At 41.2% G+C, this 23,608-nt stretch overlaps 2 protein-coding genes across 2 annotated transcripts in view; one reads left to right on the plus strand and one right to left on the minus strand.

The window, feature by feature from the left end:
• Positions 1-1,209: 1,209 nt before the first annotated feature.
• On the minus strand, positions 1,210-21,804 carry MYSM1 (Myb like, SWIRM and MPN domains 1). Its single transcript, XM_030455586.1, has 20 exons — positions 21,724-21,804; positions 20,240-20,312; positions 18,850-18,920; positions 17,732-17,809; positions 17,571-17,597; positions 17,002-17,080; positions 15,824-15,922; positions 14,476-15,239; positions 13,235-13,365; positions 12,060-12,163; positions 11,078-11,155; positions 10,289-10,377; positions 9,937-9,991; positions 9,802-9,852; positions 9,027-9,101; positions 8,554-8,742; positions 7,397-7,529; positions 5,328-5,433; positions 5,150-5,207; positions 1,210-4,336 (listed from the first exon to the last, which is right to left on the minus strand). Exons 1-20 carry the CDS (start codon positions 21,798-21,800, stop codon positions 4,172-4,174), a joined length of 2,502 nt encoding a protein of 833 aa, XP_030311446.1. The 5' UTR covers positions 21,801-21,804; the 3' UTR covers positions 1,210-4,171.
• Positions 21,208-23,608, plus strand: part of FGGY (FGGY carbohydrate kinase domain containing) — a 298,819-nt gene continuing 296,418 nt past the window's right edge. Inside the window, exon 1 of the mRNA XM_030455591.1 lies at positions 21,208-21,366. The gene's annotated coding sequence lies outside the window, so the exon portion shown is untranslated. The remainder of the gene's footprint in view (positions 21,367-23,608) is intronic.

A 23,608-nucleotide genomic window follows, 5' to 3' on the forward strand; every position in this document is an offset into this window, starting at 1 on the left:
AACAAAAGTGCACTTTGACTTTTTTGTACTGGTGGATTTCCCACTCCATAAATGAGAACAGACTTAAAGACAAACTCTTTCCAAATATCTGTAACACACATATATATAAATATACATATGTCATGCCTCTATGACACTAAAAAAAGTATTATCTCCTTTAATCCATGCTAAGCTGTAATGGCACTACAAGAGTTAATTATATGGAACAGCAGGCAGTAAAAGGAATAATCCTGTAGGAAATGTGGAGTGCATTATTTCTTTAGTGATCGCTGCTTCCATGGAAACAATTTCTCAGCACAATTCTAAATCTCATAAAAATAGGGCACTAGGTCTGTGTATAACAGCAAGACATTTCCAATTAAACAACCAGAATGCTTTTATCTAGGCCACTAAATACTTTGTTCAATTTCAAATATGATTACAGTGTTCACTGGGATGTTAACAACCAGCTGCATCCCATGTGCCAGCTCTGTGGGGCTGGAAGAAGTCCCCCTGTGCACATCCTGTTGTCCCTCACCCCCTCAGCAGGGTGCACAGCACCACCACAGATTTCCTTCCACCACTGAGCTTGGGTGCTCTGCTGAGCCCCCCCACACCTTTGGGGACCCCTCCCTGCTGCTTCCTTCCCACCTCCATCTCTTTACCCAGCACAGTGCTCTGATAGCACAGCAATGCCCAGCAGAGCCAATTCCCTCTGAGCACAGCAGGAAGAGTTAATCTGGCTCCTGCTGCTGGCAGAAACAGAGCTGGAACCAACACACTTGGATCACATCTAGGTTATTGTTTGAAAGGTAAGCTGATCATCACTCTCAGGGTTCACTGGAGTTGCCCATGAAAACAAGGACAATACATTATTTCTGTGATCTTACAGCCTGAAACTGGTGTGGAAAATACCCATCTACCATCCCAGCCACAAGGCACCATTGGACAGTTTTCTGAATGAGGCTAAAGCAGTGTGTTTGTAAGAACAAATACAGCAAATCCATACCAAGATACACTGCTACTGCCCATAAAATTTAACCACGAGGTAGAAGTTTACGTGCACTGAGTTTTGTGCTTGTTTCAAACCTTTTCTTGCATCAGCTGTGACAATGCTCCCTCTGGTGGTGTTAAACTTGGGTGAATCCCTAAGTTATTGTAAAGCAAAGAAACAGCCAATCTGAGGCTCAAGAGACAAGAAGCAATTAGAAATCTGGAACACACCTTTCAAGGTACTGCATATGCTGACTTTATTAGTAGACTCTTGTATACCAGTCAGGAACATCAAAACAGCAAGCAATAGGGAAAAAAGTACTTACTATCAATGGCAATAGTATTAACATTTTTCTATGGCTTGTTTTGAGTTTGGTTCTTCTGGTTCCCTCCTGGGCTCCCTCAAGTGAATTGTTCTTGGAAAGTTACTTATTTTAAAAAAAATAGGGGCATTGCCCTTCCCTGGAACAAAGGGCACATATCCCTCTGGAGATGCACTGCTGATAACTGGGATAGCAAAACTGAACTTGGCCAACAAATGTCCCTACAGGATACTGGCCAGAATGTACCTCTTTAGTGTCTGGGAGTTGGTTTCCTTTTAATTTTAAAACTGTTAACTCTTCCAGTTTAAACTGTATCATTCTACTTGCTACTCAAACACTTCCCAGCTCCTGAACAACAACTTGGCAAGGCAAAAAACAACCGAAAAAACCCTACCTTACATACAGAAACTGCATTTCAGTCTGCAACAGGTGCTCTAAAGCAAAACCAGCATTTAAAAGAATTGCTGGATGGAGAAAAGAGCTTCCAATTAAAAATTTTAATGGAGAACAGACCTTGATCAACTCAGAAGCATGAGATTTCCAAACTCTTCTTAACCGTGAAGTCAAAATAACTTATGGAAAGTAGGTAATTTTGTTACCCTTCTACTTCTGCCCACAGAAATATTACTTAGCACTGGCTGTGGGATTTCCAACTCACATACAGTGTCGTGGGGCAACACAGAGTCCCACTGGTACTTGCAGTTTTTGTTTCCCCCCACACCAACTTGTACAACATTTGGAGTTTTTCTGTGCTTATCAAAGGCTGAAGACTGCACCATGGCCTGGTCTGAAGAAACAAACTACTTCAGAAGCATGTTTTACTAAAGCTATTCTTTAACATCATTGTCAAAGACAAAAATCACAAGGTTATTACTTTAACTCTTTTTAATCATTAAACATAGAAGCAGCCAGCATGTTGTTACCTCTGAGTGGGTAATACTGACACTCAACCTTCCTGGTTAGAAAGAGACTGTAAATGGATGAGTACACGAGAGGTTCAAGATTCTCCTCCTACAAATCAGAACTAATTACAACTTTTAGTACATATATTTATACTGTGTGTTTTTTCTACAAACTAACCTATGCAAAACTGCACAGAACTGCTGACACTGCAGACCTACTCCACAACTAAGGGAAGAAAAGCTTTCTCACCATGAGTGCAGTTTCAACTGGAAAGAGAGAAAGCCATGCAGTATTTTGAATAAAGAAGTCCCAAAGGTGACATTTTGGAATATATGCAGACTGAGTCACCATGCCTAACAAGGATGGATACTCTAGTTTGTAAATGATACACAGCAGTGGGACCTAAAGCTGGGCACCAGTGGATCTGAACACAGAAGAGCATAGAACATTCACCAGGGTTTTTAAATCCATGGCTCTTGAATCTTGCATTGAGACAATCACCAAGTATCAAGAGCTCACACTTCATGGGTTCTACACCTTCTACTTAGTCACAGAAAGAGACAAACACTTTATGAGGCATGATAAATAAAATAATAATAAAAAAAATTTAAACCCCAGCATTTTTAACTTCCTGTCCAGGAGTTTCCTCCTTGGGATGCAGCTTCACAATTTTAAAGCTTTTCCAACTTTATACAAATGAAATGCTGAAGTTAAAAATGTAAACATAAAATCTTAAATTCCATTTATGTTATGAAGAACTAGATATATACAAACATATTTTTTAAAATAAGAATTTAAACTACTGTCATCCCTCTAGCTATAAACTGTCTTGCTTGATTCATGTTTTCAAATATATTTTAGACCTGAGAAACTCTGCCCAAGATAAATTTGTGTAAATAGTATTAACTATATAGAAATCCTCATTTAGAAAGCAACATTTAAAGCAGATTTTCATTACAAAGACACTTTTGAAACATTTCCAACTTGCAATTAAGAAACTTCTCAATCAACACCAATCTATCTGAATATACTTGTATGAAATTGTAACCAAACTGATACAAACCAGTATGTTTTCTTACTGAACTGCAGATTATAGAGAAGACTCTGAATATCAAAGTTGGTGGTTTTTTTCTTTAGGACAAACACGTTTCTGCTTGTTGCATTAAGTTTGCTGTTAATCTAGAGCTCTTGTTTCCACAGGAAACAGTGGCAAATCAAGTGGACAAATCACATTGATCTGTCAGAAGAGCACAATTTCTCCCCATAGAACGGAAGATCAGAAAGGCTGCAACCTGTAACAAGACAGGAGTCATCATTTCCACTGGAAACAAGCATAACTACTACTGAGAAGTCATGAAAATTTGCCAACTTTTCCTCCCTAGATAAAGAAGCAAGATGGCAAAGAGCATGCCAAAAAAGCTACTTGACCACAAGGATCAATGGGGAAAAAAAATAAACTCCAAAATCAAATGCTGTATTAAACCACAACTGAATAATACTTCAGGCTGGATACCAGGAAAAGTTTGAAATCAGTGAGCTACAATATTTTCATTTCAGTTAAGCTGTGATTCAAACTTAGTCTCTAAAGTACTGAGGAATAAACTGATTCCAGGTTAGATGGTTACCTGTAGATAAAAGATATGAGAAAATTCTCAAACTGAAACACTTGAGAGGACAAACTCTCCTTGAAGGCTGACACACAGGATCCTTGTCAGGCTGTCCTTCTTCCCAAATGGCAGACTGCTGGTAAATCAATTAATTCTCTAGCACCCATTTTTTACAAAATATTAGTATTAAGCATTCCTTGTGTAGTCAGGTCACACACATTAGGGGTTTTTCTGTTTAACAGTCAGATGAGACTGGATTCTGTACCAGTTACTATATAAAATGGATAATAACACTGAAAGAGTTGACATTATGGGGAGGAGGGGAAAGAGAAAAAAAAAATCAGTCATTTTTGTTCATTAAAGCCATCACACCAGCAGTTCTTTTGAACAGTCATTCTCATTTTCTTCAGCATTACTCTTTTTCTCACTCTTGTATGTAGAAAGGAATAAGTTTTCTATCCGAGTCAATAATTCTTCAGCAATGAAGCAGTTTGTTACTTTGCCCAAAGTCCTCCTCATGCACTCCAAAAGCTAGTCAAAAGAAAGGGAGATTTTAAAAAAAGTCTTCATTGTTCCTGAATTGACTTTTCCCCCCACCTAGCTGATAAGTATGCCAAGGGGAGTTTTAGTTATTTGTGATAAACACTACAGAAAATGTTCAACTGTACAATATAAATTTCAGACAGTGACACAGGAACACATGGGTGATTTAAAACCAGGTCTTTAAAACCAATTACACAGCACCTAAATTCAGGAGTATTCTTCCAACTCAATTTTAGATTACAGTTGTTTATGACAAAGTCATGGTGAGAAAAAAAAAAAAAAAGTGGGTAATCACTGTGTATGTGCTTTCTGTTTATGGCTCTTGCTCTGGGCAGATGTTCTGTCTTGTTTGTGCAATTAATGTCCCAGCTGTAGTTATTTAGAACTTCACAGCTATGACTACTTTGACTGGAAAACTGAGGTTCCCACTTCTGCCTGACAATCATGGCACAGAACTTGACTGATGGATCAAAGGAAGTCCTCATCTTTTGAAACACCTGCAGTTGTCTACACTGAAAGCATACAACGTGCTGAGAAGAGACTTGATTGATTTGACGTTCTTTTCTTCTCCAAACTGAAGTTAAAATTTGGTATTTGCATGTAACTGTGGTCCCCAAATGAAGATTATTTCCCTTGAGTTGTTAAGTTCATAAATTGCACTACCAAAGCCATTTATTGGGACTGGTTTCCATCTCTGATTTGTATAAAACATACCTTCAAGTGACTTATGATAAGAAACAGATTTGTATTAAAGAAAGCATTTAAATTAGAGCAGCTGAAAATTAAATGAAGAGAACTTACTTTCTGCAAACAAGTGAGGTTAGAATCTCTATGAAAAATTTTATTCATGGGGACGCTGCTGTTGAGAGAAAAACAAAGAGTATTGTAGCAAGCAGACACACATCTTTATTGAAACACCAATAATAAGCATGCAGAAATTCTAAACTGGCTGTTCTTTATCATAGAAACAGAGAGATACCTATGGCAGCTTCTGTATTTTTCAATTATCCACCTTGTTTTCTCAAATACTAATTCCCACTGAGGTTCTTCCAACATCTGCTGCACTTCAAATTTGTAAGGCAGGCCTGGAACAACAGGACACAATTATTCAGTGGTTTTGTACACTCAACTTTTTCTTTGTTAGTTTCAGATGCAATCCCTTCCTTCCCCATATCTGCTCATAATTTATTAGTGCCTGCAGAAGCTTGGAGCCAGGAGACTGAAGAAAAAACCTTTCCTATTTTGCATTCCAAAGGTAATTTTGGTGGGAGTAGGGAACAAACCTGTTCTCCTCCTTTTTGCCCTCACCAGTTCCTCATGCCATAAGGAAAACCACAGAAATCTACCTTGTAACACAAAAATGGCAAGATTAGCTGAGTTCTTCTAACTTAGTACCACTGACACTGGTGCAGTCTCTCTAAGATCTGTGTGGTTATCAGGTGAATAAAAAAAGGTTTTGTTTTCCATGTGTGAACTCACTATTGGTCTGGATTTCAGTAGAAGTGTGTTCCTAAAGGAAGAAATTCTAGATTATTACAGGAGGAAGAGAAATTTTGAAAGTACTGTAAGCAAACACCAAATATTTACTTGCAGAGCACAATTCAGTTACCAAAAATCAGGGAAGGACAAATTTAATCTTAATGACTGAAACTTACAGTCATTAAAACCAAAACCCAACTAAACAAAAAAGGCTTTTTAAGACCACAAGAATTTAAAGAGATGAAATGTATGCTTTCCAACTAGATCTCAAAGCATATAGAAAGGAAGCTATAAATACAATTTGCTACCTGAGCACACCTGAAATGTGGGGAGTTGTCAGCACAGATTGCATTCCCAACACTAAGAATCTAGAATTCTTATTATATAAGAACTCTATATAATTCTTATATTTCTGGCTCATAACTGCTGTTCACTTGCACAGTACTGTAGTGTTATTGCTGGGGTGTCAGTTTTTTGGAGAGCTGCAGGAGATACTGTTTTGTAAAAACTTGATTTTAGGAAACAAGTGAATATATGAAGTCATCTCAGACAGAAAATATGTACAACCAAATAAAAGTCTACTTCTAAGGGCAGGGAAAGTTCCTGATTATTTTAACTCCACACCTTGATGGGAAATGAAGATGAGATTACAGTATAGTAAACAGGAATTATTGCACAGATGTGGCCACCACTTCACTTCCCCCAGGACTGTGAAGCAGGGCTGTGGGCAGATGGTCCCTCCCTTGCTTACTTCCACAGGAAAAAACAGAGGGGGAACTGTCAGCTCACCCAACCACTGCTATTGCCTTGCCAAGAGAACTGGGAGTCTGGATGCAAAAAGAGGGGGAGACAGGGAGAGAAGAGGCAGCTACTGCATATCCATAGAGTGTTACCAGGGGAATTGTCCTCAAAGTCATGTTGGGGAATGAACAGAAGATCTGGTCATCCCTGGAAATACCATAAATTTTGTATGATGTGTTTTTAACTATTCAAGAAAGGAAAACATCTCATTTTCATGAAATGCCAATGACATTTTTAATCAGGAATTTGTTCTCTCAGGCTGGGATTCATGCCAGCACAGCATTTCATCTTTCATATCTTGTCTTTTCCTGGACAGCTGGCAAGTTTGCTCCTTTGACCTTCTGAATGCCAAGTTACTCAAATAAGGATTTTTGGCCACTATTGCAGCCAAATCTTTGCTACTGTACTTCTGTCTCTGCACTCAGAGGACCTGTTCTGAATTCTGTAACATAAGTAATACAAGTGAAGGAGTTTCTCAACTATTCATATGGGTACAGAGACTCTTCTCCCAACCCTTTTAATTTCTCTCCTGGATTGTGGAAATACTAATACAAAAAACCCCAACCTTCTGTCTACTTACACTGGAATATTCTTGTCATGACAGCAAGGGCTACTTGCAGGATTTAGCTGAATTTCCTTGTCTTGCACAGCACAAGTTACCAGCATGAAAATATATAAACACTTATCTCTCAAGTTGAAGGGCAACATTTTTCCCCTTTAGTATAAAAAAAGAAAAATTAAGATGATGGGTAAAATATCAGTACTTACGGTAGGAACCATCAGAACTGATCTCATTGCTAATTACCAGACAAGTAATCTGAGAATATGGAAGAGGATTATTGCGGTTGTAGGGACTTATGATCATCCCAATGAACATGGCACCACCCCTGGAGAAATAACTCTGAAAACAAAAACACACAAGAAACATCACATACAAGAAACACAACCTTTTCTTCACAGCAATCTGAAATCTAAAACTAAAAAATTACTCAAAGAATTTATGTCAGTTTATGAATTAACTTATTTTAACACCCATTTGAGCAGTAAGGTGTAAAATCCAAGTGCCGGGTCCTGTACTTTGGCCACAACAACCCCATGGGGAGCTCCAGGCTGGGCACAGAGTGGCTGAGAGCAGCCAGACAGAGAGGGACCTGGGAGTCTGGATTGACAGGAAGCTGAACATGAGCCAGCAGTGTGCCCAGGTAGCCAAGAAGGCCAATGGCATCCTGGCCTGGATCCGGAACAGCGTGGCCAGCAGGTCCAGGGAAGGGATTCTGCCCCTGTACTCAGCCCTGGTGAGGCCACAGCTTGAGTCCTGTGTCCAGTTCTGGGCCCCTCAGCTCAGGAAGGAGATTGAGGTGCTGGAGCAGGTCCAAAGGAGGCAACTGGGCTGGTGAAGGGACTCGAGCACAGATCCTATGAGGAGAGGCTGAGGGAGCTGGGGGTGTTGAGGCTGGAGAAGAGGAGGCTCAGGGGAGACCTCATCACTCTCTCCAACTCCCTGAAAGGAGGTTGGAGCCAGGGGGGGGGTTGGTCTCTTTTCCCAGGCAACTCTCAGCAAGACAAGAGGGCACAGTCTCAAGTTGTGCCAGGGGAGGTTTAGGTTGGAGATTAGAAAGAATTTCTTTCTGGAGAGGGTGATCAGACATTGGAATGGGCTGCCCAGGGAAGTAGTGGATTCTCCGTGTCTGGAGATCTTTCCAAAGAGCCTGGATGTGGCACTCAGTGCCATGGGTTAGGAACTGCAGTGGTAGTGGATCAAGGGTTGGACTTGATGATCTCTGAGGTCCCTTCCAACCCAGCCAATTCTATGATTCTGTGATTCTATGAAAATATTTACACTGGAAATACCAGGGAGACTTTAGGGTTGTTGGGCCTTTCTTTTCCTATTTTTTTGCTATTTATTTGTACAGCCCAGCAAGTACCTGGTATTTAGCTTGAGTGTCAATATCTCGTATGGAGGGGTTGGGGTCAAAGGCTGGGTGGGAGTGGTACCACCCAATCACACTGTATCCGCGGGCAGCCAGTGTTTCTGAGGCCTGGGTTTGAGACACTGGATCCATCTCACACTGCAGTCCTGTGCTGAGGCTATTGCATGGTTCTGCTGCACAGACCTGTCAGGAAAAAAAAAACCAAACCTCTAGTTGGATAAATGCAAAAAAAATCTCCATCAATTAAAGAAAATTTAAAGAATTTTAAGTCGTATACCAGACCTTCCTGGTGACAGAGCTGAAATGCCAACATTTGAGCATAAGCTAACTCTAATTAGACCACAACTAGCAACTTAAACTTGTTATATTTAAGTAATTGCCCTTCAGAAATCACATTTACATTTATTTAAGTTATACATATTGTCATCAGTCTTAATAATTTAGAGAAAATATAAAAAGACACTTACTTGAACAATTTTATCAGCTTCAGAATATCTTCCCCCTAGCAGCCCTATTACTTCTGCCATAGAGACATGAGAGTGCTAGAATGATATTAAACAATTATTAATCTTCAAGTTGTGGAACTTCTCTTACTTTGAGCTGCACACAACAAAATCCATCTGCCTCACTATGTTCAGAAGGAAAATGCTGGACAGCTACAGATTCTCACAGATCCAGTGATTCAATTTAAAGCACACAGAAAATATGTTTGCTAATTACAGTCATGCATATAGTGTCATATATATATATATATACATACATATATATATACACACACACCCCCTTCCTACACAAAGCAACATCAGCTTCCAAAATTGAAGCCTGTGCAACACTGCAGAGTGCTGAATAACTGCAATTTTGGTACAACCTGGTGTTATTAAAACAACTCACACGTTGCTTTCTAAACACAAAATCAATTCCCAGAGTAGTAGAAAATGAGCCCATAAGGTTTCTAAATGTCACTATTTCAGAAATTAGCCTTAATCAAATTATATTTAACATATTACAGAGTATAAGTAATGCTCTTATCAGTGTGCAACCATTTGCCTTCTAAGGAAAAGCAAGTATAACATTAAGTGTTCATCTTTCAGGGCCTTATTTAATACTAGGTTTTCACTTCCAAGTCTGAATGGGAAGACATGAACAAAAGTACTGTATTTCTCAATCTCCTTATGCTGCTCATTAAAAAAATAGCACAATCTATACATAATAGTTTTTTGAAAGGTAAAACTTAATCCTCACCAAATCCATTATTAAAAGGGCTTCAGAAGACACTTTCACCTGAAAAGGTTCCTGAAATGATAAATGCAATAGTAAGTGTAAGAAAAGTAATGTAAATAATAAAGCATTCATGATTATTCAGTTATAGGTACATACCTGTTTTTCTTCAGTGAATAAACAGCATGGTATCAGCTGAAAGGGATCAAAGGAACTATAAAATGAAAGAAAATGTCTCTAAAGATGTAGGACAGTCAGGAAACTTTTCAAGTTTCCCACTCTCTCCTTGGCAGAGGAGGAATAACCTTGTTTTCTTTACTGGATTTTCTTATCCCACACTAGGATGACTTCCACCAAATACAGAAAGTTCATTACTCACACTGGAAATGCAAACATGGCATCTCAGGTCAGAATACAGATTCATGATTTGCAGCATTCTAGCCAGACACCACCCAAGACAGTCATTTCATTTCTAGATCCATGTTTGAACATGATGCACATCAAATAATACCTTTTCATTTGTCTTGAACCTTTAGAAGATTTTGCAGGTTTCAGTTTTTCTTCCTCTCTTCTTCTTGCTAATTCTTCAGCAGACAGATGCTAAAAAACAAAAGAAATGTAAAACAATTAAATCTATCTTAAACTCTTAAGTGGTCTTTCAGTGGTGATTCCAAAACCAGATCAGACTAAATTATTGACATCAGTGTCCTGTTGATATTTGCTTTTACAGGACTACTCCAGATAGAGGGCAATAACCACAGCAGAAAGCAGCATGAGAGTAATGACAATCAGCCATCAAGTCCACAAGATGCCTGATAAGAGCATTCTTACATTCCCCAAGTGAATCAGATTGAATAAAACCATAGCCCTTATCACCAACCATGCAAAAACCTTACTGTGAGAACTGAGAAGAAAATCTGCCAGTACTACAATCCATGGGCAGAACCTATCATGACACATCTTAACACCATTAATATCAGCAATTCACATCACCTGCATTATAAGCACAAAGAAATCAAGAGCTGAAAAAAAAATATTTAAACTTTACTCTCCTATCTCCTACTGTTAGAGGCAGTGAAGACAAAGCTTTATAGCACCAGCAGAGGTGCTCACACCCTGAACACCTCTGTCACCACCTCAGTGCAGCTGCACTGATCAGCATCACACAGCTGCAAATTTTCTAATTATTGCTTCCACAGAGGCCGAGTACCTTTTACACACCTCTTTCCCTTGTCTATTTGATGCAACACCACCTGCAAGGAAAGGCTGGTAAGGAAAGTTTAAGACACAGAAGGGTTACCTCAAAGGTCTGTCCTTCCAAATCCTTTGCATCACACCAGTTTCCCCAGGGGTCTCGCACTCGCCGTCTTCTCGTGCGCTGCAGCAAGCAAACCAAGAGGGGTCAAGGATCATACTCCTGAAAAAACTGCATTGACTTAATTTCATCAGCCATACCAACACCATTCAAACAGTTACTGCCATGCGAATGTTACCAATGGCTATGATGTGCTGCCAGAAAAGAAAGAAGACCCTCAGGTTCTGTAGAATTAATTAAGCAGTTCACAGTCTGTCACGAAAAATCATCAGTGAAGTTTTCAGTTTTTGAGGCTGAAAAACTTCACACCTGGTCAACAGACCAGAGATCATCAGCACCTGTGGTAGCAACAGGTCATTATTATCCAGCTCTGAATTACAGCTCAGGCAATACAAAAAACTCTAAACCCAGTATGTTTGCATCTAGTATGTTTGCATCTAGTGTATGCTACAGTTCAGTCATCCCCTCATCAATTTTACTATGAGGTGCTTCAAAATGCTACATGAAATGTGAATATGGACACTAAATCTGGCAAGCCTTGGTAATTCATGTTGTAAATGAGTGTGCTAATTGTGTGGGTAAGGCACTCAGGAAGTCAGATCATACACCTGGAATCCTTAACAGTTAAAAGGCAAGCAAGTTAATCACACACTACCAACACACTACATTATTTTCTGGCTAATACAAGCTAAAAAACTTATGAGGAGAGAAGGAAGGGGTTTCAGCTCCAGGGAAAAGCCTGAAGCACAACTGTAGTTAACTATCTGCAGAGAAATCAGATGTGTAAGACAGCAGAAGTCAGGGCTGACACCTGTCTTGTCACTTGTGCTCAGACCGACTCTTGAATTATAGGGCATCCTACAGAAGCTGCAAACTGAAGGAAAGGAGAAATTTCCTGGCTTGGAAATAAAGACTGAAAAGCCCTCCTCCAGGTAGAATGTATTTTGCTGCTCTCACCACAACATACCATGGACTGCAGGCGGTGAGCAAGCTGGAAAGCTTCCACTCTGTCTCTGCCTTCTTTGGCCCGTGTTTTATCAGCTGTCTGGGGTCGGTTATAGACAGCCTGCTCTGCAGGACACAGAAGAGAGAAACACTCAACTGCAGCAAGGTGTGAAGCCTCTTCTTCTGGTACAGAGCCCAGAATGACACAGGTTGGTGATAATGACAAATGTCATAAAGAAAAAAGCAGTAACAAGAAAAACCCACAGTGAAAAGTCATTTCTTGATGGTCAGATTACTAACAGATTATATAGCCCTCACTCACTACCACAGCATTTTTAATACAGGAAAAACTCCTTCCTTATTGTTACTTTTTTTCAGACAGAATGTATTTGTAGGTCTTATCTCCTCTCCAAGGAGACTGTCATTCAGCTGTCAGCCAAAATCAATCCTGAGGGTAACTTATAAGTGCATACATACTTTTAACAAGTCACCTTATTTTAGCATTTGAATCTTGTGAAAACTAACCCTGAGAGGGAAGACTTTCAGATACAGCAGGTATCAGGAAAAAAAAAACCAAACAACTCTAGACAGACAAAAAAGCACAAAACAAAATGACCCCACGAGCTGGTACGTGGTAAACACAAGGGAAGTGGTGGGAGAAGAAGAATAAAAAAAAAGAAAAGGAAAACATCTTGTGTAAAACCAAAAATCCATAAAGTGGTAAGCAGGTTACACAGGTCCTGAGAATCTGCTCAGAAGGTTCTTCCTAGTAAGGATCCTAGAAAGGATTAACTGTGTGAGCAGTACACTAACAATTAGGAAGTCTAATTGCAGCATTAATACCAAAATAGGCTACAGCCAAGGTTGGAACATAACTATAGTAACTACAGCCAAAAGATACTCTTCTACAGAGATGATTACTGAAGACATGAAGAGTCAGAAAAGTTGGAAGACTATCCCCATGGATGCTTATTAATGATCCTATTAATTAATGATCCTATTAAGTGCAGTCATCCACATTTCAATGAAGGGAACTTATGACTTTCATTTTACAGACACATCTATTAACCTTAATGTTTACCCCTCACATGAAAATACTCATTGCTATAAAAAAAGCTGCCTGTGAAAAATAGCTGTGTTCAGCAAGAACTGACTGGAATTTAAATCCTGAATTGATTCCAATAAAAATAAATTTACCACAGCCAAAGTTAATTGCTCCTGTTAGTTCCAGGTACGTGTGGATCCGTCCAATGCAGTTAACATCACCACAGTTCTTCAGGCCTGGACGGACTGAAGTCTTGTTCAGGTATTTGGGTTTGTGTCTCTCCCTAAAACAAAACACAGCACACTGTCAGATAGTGAAACAAATCCTGGGGGAAGGAGGTGGTGTGTGACTTAAGCCAATCACAGCAAAAACACAAATGACACAAAGCACACCGGTGTGTTTTAGGGTTAATGCAGAGAGAAAGTGATGTGCCATGCATCACAACAAACTGTTCAACATGAGTGGGGCCAGGAAGCAATTAATTTCTTAGAAGTGCTGGTATAACAGTGTTTGCATTAGATTAGTCTGAACAGCTCATGGACTCATAGGCTTCCTGGGGGTAATAAATAAGTCTGTTTCACTCCCCATGCACTTACTGCTTGCTTGAAAACTGATATTGAATCAGTTCAGTTCTACACTGGCCTGGTAAGGAATTTCAGAGCTTTTTTGCAACCAGAACAAGCTGTCAATACACAAGACAACTGACTGAGAATAGAGTTGAACTCAGCAGTTTTCTCTACTTCAAGGCAAGCTAAGCAACACAACAAGCACTAAACTGGTAGCAGAACAAACTGTACTTTGAGGTACAATCACCAAAGTTCCTTGAACTGATTCTTTGGAGATGAGCAATTAAATACTGAGGTGTACAGCACCCCTCCAAACTGATTCTTTATTTGAAGTACTTTTTTGGCCAATATTATTTGCTCTAGCACAGGCTCTCTCTTCTAGCAGCCCTTCTGTAGCAGCACCACTACAGATGTAATTACAGAATTAATTTCATCAGTTATTTTGAGGAACCATTTATTAAAATTATTATTATACATTTATTATGCATTCTCACACACAGGGTAACACAGGCTGACAAAAAGTGGAAGAAAATAGTGCAGCCTTGTTGATGCAGCTTGTTCCAAGACAGGACATTGATTTCCATTATACTTCAAAGTATTTTCATTGCTTAGCTCCCAAAATGCCCAAAAAAACCAACACCAGGGAGATGCAAAGAATCATTAATTATCAGTGCTGTTCACTGGCAATCTTTTTACTGCTACCACAAAATAAATTCTACTCTTTTCAGAGGAAAGTTATTTGTAATCAGTAGTGTTTTAATTACAACAAAGCAGGCCATGAGTCATCTTAATCACTTATTCCAGTAAATGAAATGAATGCATCTCACCACTGATTCAAAATGTGATTCCTGATTTTCAAATAACGCTCTGGGGTTTTGGCCTGGCGCCCTTCAAAAAATTCTGGGAAAGCTTGCTTCTCCTCTTCCAGAATGATGCTTCTGTCAACCTCCACTTCTTGATCAGGTGGCTTAAGCTCCTCTGCTTCCTCTTGATGATCTTCACCCACTTGGCAGGGAGAAGGAAAAAGCAATCCATTATTAGCCAGGTCCCTCTGTTCCTCATTAAGCTCCTGATCAGTTACTTGCCTGGTGCCACAAGATGTTACCAGTCTGCCTTGTTCAGCCTTCTCAGTAAAATTATTGCATTGCTGATAATCTAAGTTCACAGATTTATCACTGCTCAGGTGCTGAGAGCATGTTGCTGCAACACCTGGAAACACCACTGCACCCACTGGATCTTGGGTGGTAGGTTGAGGATCTTCTTTAGGTAAAGAAATTGCAGAACTGTGTCCAACAGATGAAAAAACTTGTTTTGTTCCCTTCATTTCTTCCACTGAATTTTTTGAATTAACAGCTGATTCTGATTTTCCACTTGCTTGCTGGAAGGTAGAAGAACATAGCTCCTCCATGTCATCAGTTATGTCTATTTCTTCATCATCTGACAGCTTTTCAATTTTCACTGCATTCAGATGGGGGTCTGCACAGCTTCTCAAGTTTCCAGATGACCATGCTTCAACCCTTATCCTATCTTCAGTGGGAAGACTGCTACCACACTGACCTTGCTCTTCTTTTTCAGAATCACCATTTTGTGCCTTAAAAAAATTTAAAATATTTTTAGGAGGCAAAACCAAAACAATCTCTACCTCCCAAATAGCCAGAACTACTTTACTTGAAAGGCAGACACTCTGAAGTGTTTCTTCTTCATTTCACCCTTATAAAACATTTTAATCCACTTCAATTAAGTTTTCCACAGGTATCCTTCCAGCCTAGGTGTAAATGAATACATATTTCTGATCAAAGAAAACCCAGTCAGACTAATTTCTTCTTAAATGTCCCCAAAGCCTCAAATGAGGCTAAAGCTAAACCTACAACACACAGCTTGAAGAGTAGAAGAGCTGTATAGTGGAAATCAAGTATTTTCAGACTAATGATCAGCTGTTTAGCTACAATTATACAACATCTATTGCTTACTTATAGGAACAATAAAGATACTGAAGTAATTACAGGAATTTGAAATCAGGTTTGGCTTCGCATTTAAAGCATATTCAACTTCTCTGAATATGGGACTAGAGTGTGTACTTTAACACAGCAGTCTGAAAAGACAGATTAAATCCATAAGTACAACAGCTTACTGGTCAAACAGCCTTTTTGCTGACTGCAGAGCAACTCATTTTACCTTGTTCTTGAAGTGCTGCCTAGCATAGCTCTTGACTTGCAGAACCGTACGGCTCCCAATCAACTTGGCAATTTTCGTCCACCGGCGGCCGAATTTCACCTGTGGTGCAACAAAGCAGCTCACAAACACCCACCCAACCTCTAACATCACACAGGTTGTGAGCCAAAAGAGCTGAAAAACTCAATTCTTTATTATAAAAGCACAAAGAGTAGAGCAAGCCTATGGTAAAGAACCTTGCTACTCATATTCTACCAAGAGGAGTGGACTCTACACTAGGTTATTACTACTCTTCACTGAAGGATTTTCTTCACCCAGTTCAGGCACACTGTAAATGATGCTGCCTACTGAAATCAATTTGTACTTGGTGAAGCAAACCCTGTTACATTCAGCATTCTACAACTATATAATCTCTAAAGATCTTTTAACAATAGTTAAAGGATTTCCCTTTACTAGCTGATTTGCCTTAAGCACACACTACTTGCCCTATGAGGAGAAGCTGAGAAGATTGGGTCTGTTCAGCCTTGAGAAGAGAAGGTTTAGGGGAGACCTTATTATGATGTTCCAGTACTTAAAGGGGGGCTACAAAGCAGATGGAGACTCCCTGTTTACAAGGAGTCCCATGGACAAGGGGCAGTGGGCACAACTTGCTCCTGGAGAGATTCCATTTGAATACAAGAGGAAAATTTTTCACTCTGAGGACAGACACTGGGATGGTCTCCCAGGGGAAGTGGTGGATTCCTCCATATTGGAAAGTTTTAAGTCTCAGCTCAAGGGGGTGCTGAGACATCTCATATAAACAATAATATTACAAGGCTTGGACTAGGTGATCCTTGAGGTCCCTTCCAACCTGATATTCTAGGATTCCCTACTTCCTGAATTTAACTACATCATTATAACTGTACAATTCCTGAAGCTGAATATATGATGTTTTGTGATCTCAAATTGTAATCAGCCTCACAGGAACAACATCTGGTAAACAAAGCCATTTTGGGGGATTCATCAATAGAAAACTGATTTACCATTACACTCCTAGCAGATGGCAATTATTTTTAACACATCAGAAGTACAAAAGCAGAAGCAGATAAATACGAGATGCTTATTTATATTCACTATTATTTTGTTATTTAAGACAAACTAATGGCTTTTACTCAGAATATTACATATATAAACAAACTTACTACTCCTTGTTCAAACAGTTCTTTCTCTTCTGATGTCCACTTCAATGAGCAGCCAGCTGACTTCGTAGGCGATCGCACTCTAAGAAGCAGGAAGCAGAAGTTGGTGTTTTCTTAAAAAACAATCCCACTAACAAGACAACCTCTGACAGGAGGACTACTATTTCCTACAAAACTCAAGGTATTGCTTTGTATAGGAATGTGGCTGATAAGTAACACAATGCCAATCATGTCAGCTTCCCCATCACAAAGACTGAAGGCAACACAAGATTCACAGGTCACTACTGGTAAATACACCAAAGCTGCAAAAAAAGTTGAGGCAAGAAAGCAAAGTCAAACTAACAAAAGGGTTTTTTCACAAGGGCCACTGTGCTATAAAATAGAACATATTTTACCACAGGCCTATTCCTACACACAACATTTCTTTGCATTGAAAGCTCTCTTTAATTTTGTACAGCCAAACAAAAAAACCTAAGGAAATTAACTTTTTTTTCTTTAAATACTGCCCAGTAACTTAACAAAAATCAGACATTACACTTAAAAACACAAATCAGTCTTTAAAGTATACGTACATGGCTTTTCCAGTTTTCTTATGTGGGCTGCAAATAGAAAACAAAGTGAAAATAAAAGTTAATAATTGTGATGCTGTTGCATATCTCAGCAAATAAACTTATTTTGAAAGGACTTCCCATTTCTTCTCATCTAACAGAACCATTCCCAGAATGCAGCTTACCTTTTCATAGGTCTTTTCTTTGCTTCCTTTTGATTGAGCCATATTTTTTCAGGAAGTGATTTGTTAGATAAATAATATCTGAAATATTTACTAAGTAAGTTTTCAAAACACCAGAGATGTTTGTAATAGTGGTAATTCTAATGATCACATAAATTGCTCTTGTTCCTAATTCAGCTGTAGAAGCAAGTACTGCTCTGCTTTCAGAACCAATACACACAATTTCACTCACTCCTACTGACTTAATGAATAAGGAAGTGACATTTGACATCTGATCCCCTGTGCTCTACAACAGCAGTTTTTTTTTCACTTAGGAACCATATTAAAGTCATGTGCATGGTACTGAGACCTTATGATTTAAAACTAAGCCTCAATGCTTCATTCTACTATGAAAATTCTAAGTGCTTTATTCTCTTGTTCTTCTTTTACTGTATATTTCTTCACTCAGTTACCAAAAGAACATGAAAATAAACTAGCCAGTGATTACTGATGCTAGATTTATCTAGTCTGTGAGGTCAGCTCATGTGAGAAGTGTAAAACTATTTAAGCAAAAAAAAGAAAAAAAAAACAAAAAACAAACAAACAAAACCCAAAACACCAAAACAAAACACCAAACAAAAACCCCACAAAAAAACCAAAACAAAAACCAAACTCAAAACAGCCATAACTGTTCCTACTGTTCCTTCCTGTTTTCATCTTGCCTGCTGGCAGAAGCATGAATTTAGCCACAGAAAATCAGAAACAAATGAGTTCAAGTGAAGAACAATTCAACAAAAGGAACTACTTATTTTTGGCCAGATCAGCTGTTTGCTCAGGTTCAGTATGAAGCCACACAAGTGGCTGCATTAGCACAAGGCTGGAGGTGGCACTGAACAAGCAACTGAAGTGTGGACAAGCACTGCTATCTGTGGTGCTAGTGCCAGCTTTGGAGTCATTTCCTGAAGCATCACAGGAAGCTGCAGGCAGCTTGATGACTAATGCAGGAATCCTCCTTGGTTTCTGCAACCTTCCTAAAAGGTAACTGTGCTTCAGTCACCTTAACAAGATTAGCCCAGTTCCTTTGGAAACACAATGTTTTCTACTGTTACCCAAGACAAACAAACATACAAATCAAAGGATACTCTTCTTCCAGCAACATTTTCTCAATCACAGACCTGTTTTCTTCACTAATGCTGCTGTCCAACGTCCATGGCTGCAAACAATACAATTATGTGTTAATATTTTGCTATGGTTTGAGGGGGCAGAAACTAATTCTATGGCACTGATGTGATGAATTCTGATGGCCAAGCCCAAGAGAGACAGAAGGTGTTACTTAGGACTACAAGGAGGTCCAGGGAGCAGAACAGAGAAGGGCTGGATGACCTCAACATTCATAGAATCATAGAATTGGCTGGGTTGGAAGGGACCTCAGAGATCATTGAGTCCAACCCTTGAACCACCGTTGCGGTTCCCAGCCCATGGCACTGAGTGCCACATCCAGGCTCTTTTGAAATATCTCCAGACACGGAGAATCCACTACTTCCCTGGGCAGCCCATTCCTAGGCCTGATCACCCTCTCCGTAAAGAAATTCTTTCTAATCTCCAACCTAAACCTCCCCTGGCACAACTTGAGACCCTGCCCTCTTGTCTTGCTGAGAGTTGCCTGGGAAAAGAGCCCAACTCCCCCCTGGCTCCAACCTCCTTTCAGGGAGTTGTAGAGAGTGATGAGGTCTCCCCTGAGCCTCCTCTTCTCCAGCCTGAACACCCCCAGCTCCCTCAGCCTCTCCTCATAGGATCTGTGCTCGAGTCCCTTCACCAGTCTGGTTGCCCTCCTTTGGACCTCCCATTTGCTACCATTTCCTATGAAACACCAGAAGGGCAGGAAAGCTGGGCCTTGGTTCCCTTCCCTCTTCTAGGGGACATCTTCAAAGGTGGCTCTTGGCTCTCTTTCCTCAGCTCACCAGGGCTCTGCAGAATCAGGCTCCATCTGTTGCTGATGAAAGTCATGGCCCTTCTTCCCAAGTTGGCTCTGCCATGAAGGACCTTCAGACTTGTATATCAACTACCATAAACATTAGGTTTTGTGTGTATATCTATCCCTAATTTTCATTATTTTTCTACTTGTCACTGTCCCTTCCCTGCTCCATTATACCCATTCTAGTTTTCATTTTTAACCTTGAAGTCTTTCTTCCTTATTCCCTTTTCTATCTTCCCCTGGGCCCTTCCCTGCTCTAGTTCTAATTTCCAATCTCCAAGTCACTTGGTTTGTCTTCTTCATTCCCCTTTTTATCTTCCCCTGGAGGGGCAGGGGAAATAATACAGAGCAATTTGGCTCTCTGTGCTGTGGTTCACCCTCACCACTGAAGACATATTTGAGCATTGTCACACTCTTACTTGAGTATTAAGAATCAATATGTAATGTGTTCTAAAAGTAAGCAAAAAGCACTAGTTAAAAACCTAAAAAAAATGTGAAGAGAATGGACAAAGCAGAATTTGTGATAAATTCACTATTCTTTTGATAAAACCACTTACAAGACTGTTACCCGTTCTCCAAGAATCCAGATAGTGATCCTGTGGGAAGCCTGTAGCTGTGGTTTCAGGAGCTCTGAAAAAAATTCCAGTGTTTAAAACCACAAAAGGTACTCAAACAGAACACACACTGTCAGAGGTAAATTAACAGCCCAGGAATAACAAAAACATTACCAGAAGATGACAAAATTAAATGCTAAAATTAAAATCCTGTATTGCAGACTGTTATACATTACCCCCTTTTAATATATTTCCTCCTGAGGAAAACTTATACATTAAATCATACAGGGTTGCTCTTATGGACATCATTAAGATTATACTTGATCTTTACTGTAAATAACTACTTACTGCTTCTAGAAAATTGACACTTACTAACGTCATTGATCAAGTTTCTTCCTTTTTAACACATCAAAAAATCTCTTTAGTCTTTTATATAATTGTTTTTTCAAATCTTTGCTTCCAGAATATTCAGACCTGTCTAAAGATTAATAAGCCCTATGTCCCCTGCAATGTTATTAAATTAAATTTCCCTCCTATTCTGAACTACTTTGCCCCAGCAGTTCAACCATTTCTTTAGAGCATAAATCCTTGTGTACAGCCCCAAACTATTACAACTCCTGCTATTTTTTTTATATTATTGAGCATACCAAGAAATGTGTCAGCTCAGTAGTTCCCTTTACACAGTATTTTGTCTCCAGCAGATGCTACACCAGGACAGCACACCACAGTATCTGTCACCACCCCCTCACACCCTCCCAGCACCTCCAGCTGCTGGATTTGTGGATCACATTCCCTTCAGCATCCATCCACAGACCCTTTACCCGCGGATTTCTGGAATTAAGTTACTTGACCATCCTTACATCCAGCGTTATGAGCCTGCCCAACTCCACAAGCTCGCTGGGCAGTTACACAACCTCCTGTCCCTGTATTTTAAGGGGGCTTCCAGCAGCCTCAGCACCATCCCCATCCCCGCGCTGTCACCCGGTGGCAGCAGCTCTGACGCCGCTTCAGGGCATCCACGGACCCCACCTCAGGGCCTGACCCCGCTCCACTCGGCCGCTTCCCGCCACGGGCCCTCAGGGAGCTCCATCCCCTGTCCCCAGAGCCCAGGAGCACCGGCTGGGACCCGGGTGAGTGCGGCCCTGCCCCGCAGCCCCCCGCATCCCCACCAAGCGGCACCGCGGAGGGCTCCGCGGACGCGCTTCCCCTCGCTGTCTCCTCACGGAAACCCCCCCTCACGCAAACCTCCCTCACGCAGCCCCCCTCACGCAAACCTCCCCACGGAACACCCCTCCCGCAACCCCCTCCCTCACACAAACCTCCCCTCAAACCTCCCCACGCAAACCCCCTCACACAAACCCCTTCACGCAATCCCCCTCACGCAATCCCCCTCACCCAAACCGTGACGCCCTGTTGGAGGGAGGAGGAAGGGGCGCTCTCTCTCCGGAGCGGAAAGGCTGCTAGCCGACATCGCGACCCTCACTCACCCAACCACCGCTTCTCCGGACCCGGCCACCGGGTCCCCTTCGACGTCCACCTCCGGCTCCTCCACCGCCGCCGCCATGACACCGGCCCCCGCCGATCTCGCGAGAAGTGAGGAGGGGGCGGTGGCGGGGGCACCGTCAGGGCGCGGCGCGTGCGCAGTCCCCTCAGTGAAGCGGCGGGGCCTGAGGAGAGGCCGGGGGAGGAGGCGGAGAGATGGCGGCGGGGTAGGAGGCGGGGGGACAGCTGAGGGCGAGCCGGGAGCTGAGAGGCAGCTGGCAGGGTACGAGCTAAAGGGGAGAAGGGAGGGGGGTGGTGTGAATGTCAGGAAGGGTATGGGAGAGCGGCCGGGATGAGGGGGAGGCGCCAGCCTGAGGGGGAAGAAAGTGGAGGGCCGCGTCTGAGGGAGGCGGGAACCTGCCCAGGCCCTGAGCCCCGCTGCTCCTCCGGGCTGACCCGCTGCTCCTCCGGGCTGACCCGCTCGCTGAGGGGGTGGGAGCGCTTCAAGGGAGCCTCAGGGCTTCGGGGTAGATGGAAAAGACCCCCGGCGATTCGCCTTTCCTGGGTGGGTACTGCTGAGGCCTCGGCGGTTTGCGAGCTGCCGGCTGTGAGCCCGGGCCCGTCCCGGTGTTCCTGGGCTGACCAAAAAGCGCTGGTAATTCGGGGCATGGTGCTGCAGGTGTCGGGTTTGGTAGCCTCTCTCTGTGTACTTTCAAGCGTGCCGTCATGTCTCGTCATTCATCTGGAAGATGACAGCAGCAGGGTGTTGCTCGGGTTGTGTTGTAACGTGTCGGAGTTTTACTGCCATAGGTTGTTAAATCGGTGTTTCGTTTCACGAGGAGTATTTCTGTCCTTTCATGGTAACCGGGCGTCTCATCGTGTGCTGAAGTGAAGAACTGTGGGGCTTGGTTATCGTTATATAGAAAATGGCCACAGAAAACCTTCAGCCTGTTCCAGAAAGTGCCTTTGTGTTAAGAGATAATAATACAAATGTCTTGAACCAATAAACTGTGTTGCAAGCTTTTTATTCTGAACATTTCATCTTTGTGCTGGAATTGCTTTGACAGTGAAACTAATAAACAGCAAATATGATTGTTTTCATGATAGCCATTGAAAAGTGCAAAATCCAGAGAAATGGTATGATTGATGAAAAACAGAAAAAGAATTGTTACAGTCTTGGGATCTGTCAGTGCCTTGTCATGGACTATAATATGGAAGTAGCTAAAGAGGGTTCAGCCCAGTGTTGAATGTCAGTGTATCACATATTAGTGTCTTGAAAGCAGTAAGATTGGGTTAGCAAAGTTTTGGGCACACAATACTCCTCTGCTTGGTTTATACTAAGCCTCCTGATAGGATTTATTAGCAAGTTGGGAGTAGAACCATCCAACAGTAGTAAATTTGCAGGGGAATGCCTTCTGATCTCCAGTTAGCTCAGAGCTGAATACTGTAATCAGCATAAACCAAGCTAATAGTGCATAACCCTCAGGAGAGCCAGGGCTGTTCAGATCTTTGCTACCCTGCTTCCCCCCTTATAGTTACAGCTGTGGAATAAGTTGGTTCAGCTCACAAATACAACCCAGAGCAGACATGCATGACTGGACTGCATGGGAGGGCAGATCAATCTTTTTTGGCAGGTTTGCCTAAGCTAAACAAAAGTGCTGTCATCTTCTCTGACATCTCTATCCTTGAGGATACAGGTGTCTCATTATTCCTAATAGATGGCATTTTAAAAATGTGATTTTACCAAACAATGTTTCAGTGAGCTATCCGAACAATCTAACGTTCACAGATACATAAAAAGTTATTTTCTATCTTTTTTTTTTAAGGCTTGATTTGTAGTAGAGGAAGTCATACAGAGTGTGTTATAAGGCTTGTGCTTTTAAAATAGAG

This window comes from Calypte anna, chromosome 8 (genome assembly GCF_003957555.1).
Source record: "Calypte anna isolate BGI_N300 chromosome 8, bCalAnn1_v1.p, whole genome shotgun sequence".
NCBI classification, from domain to species: domain Eukaryota; kingdom Metazoa; phylum Chordata; class Aves; order Apodiformes; family Trochilidae; genus Calypte; species Calypte anna.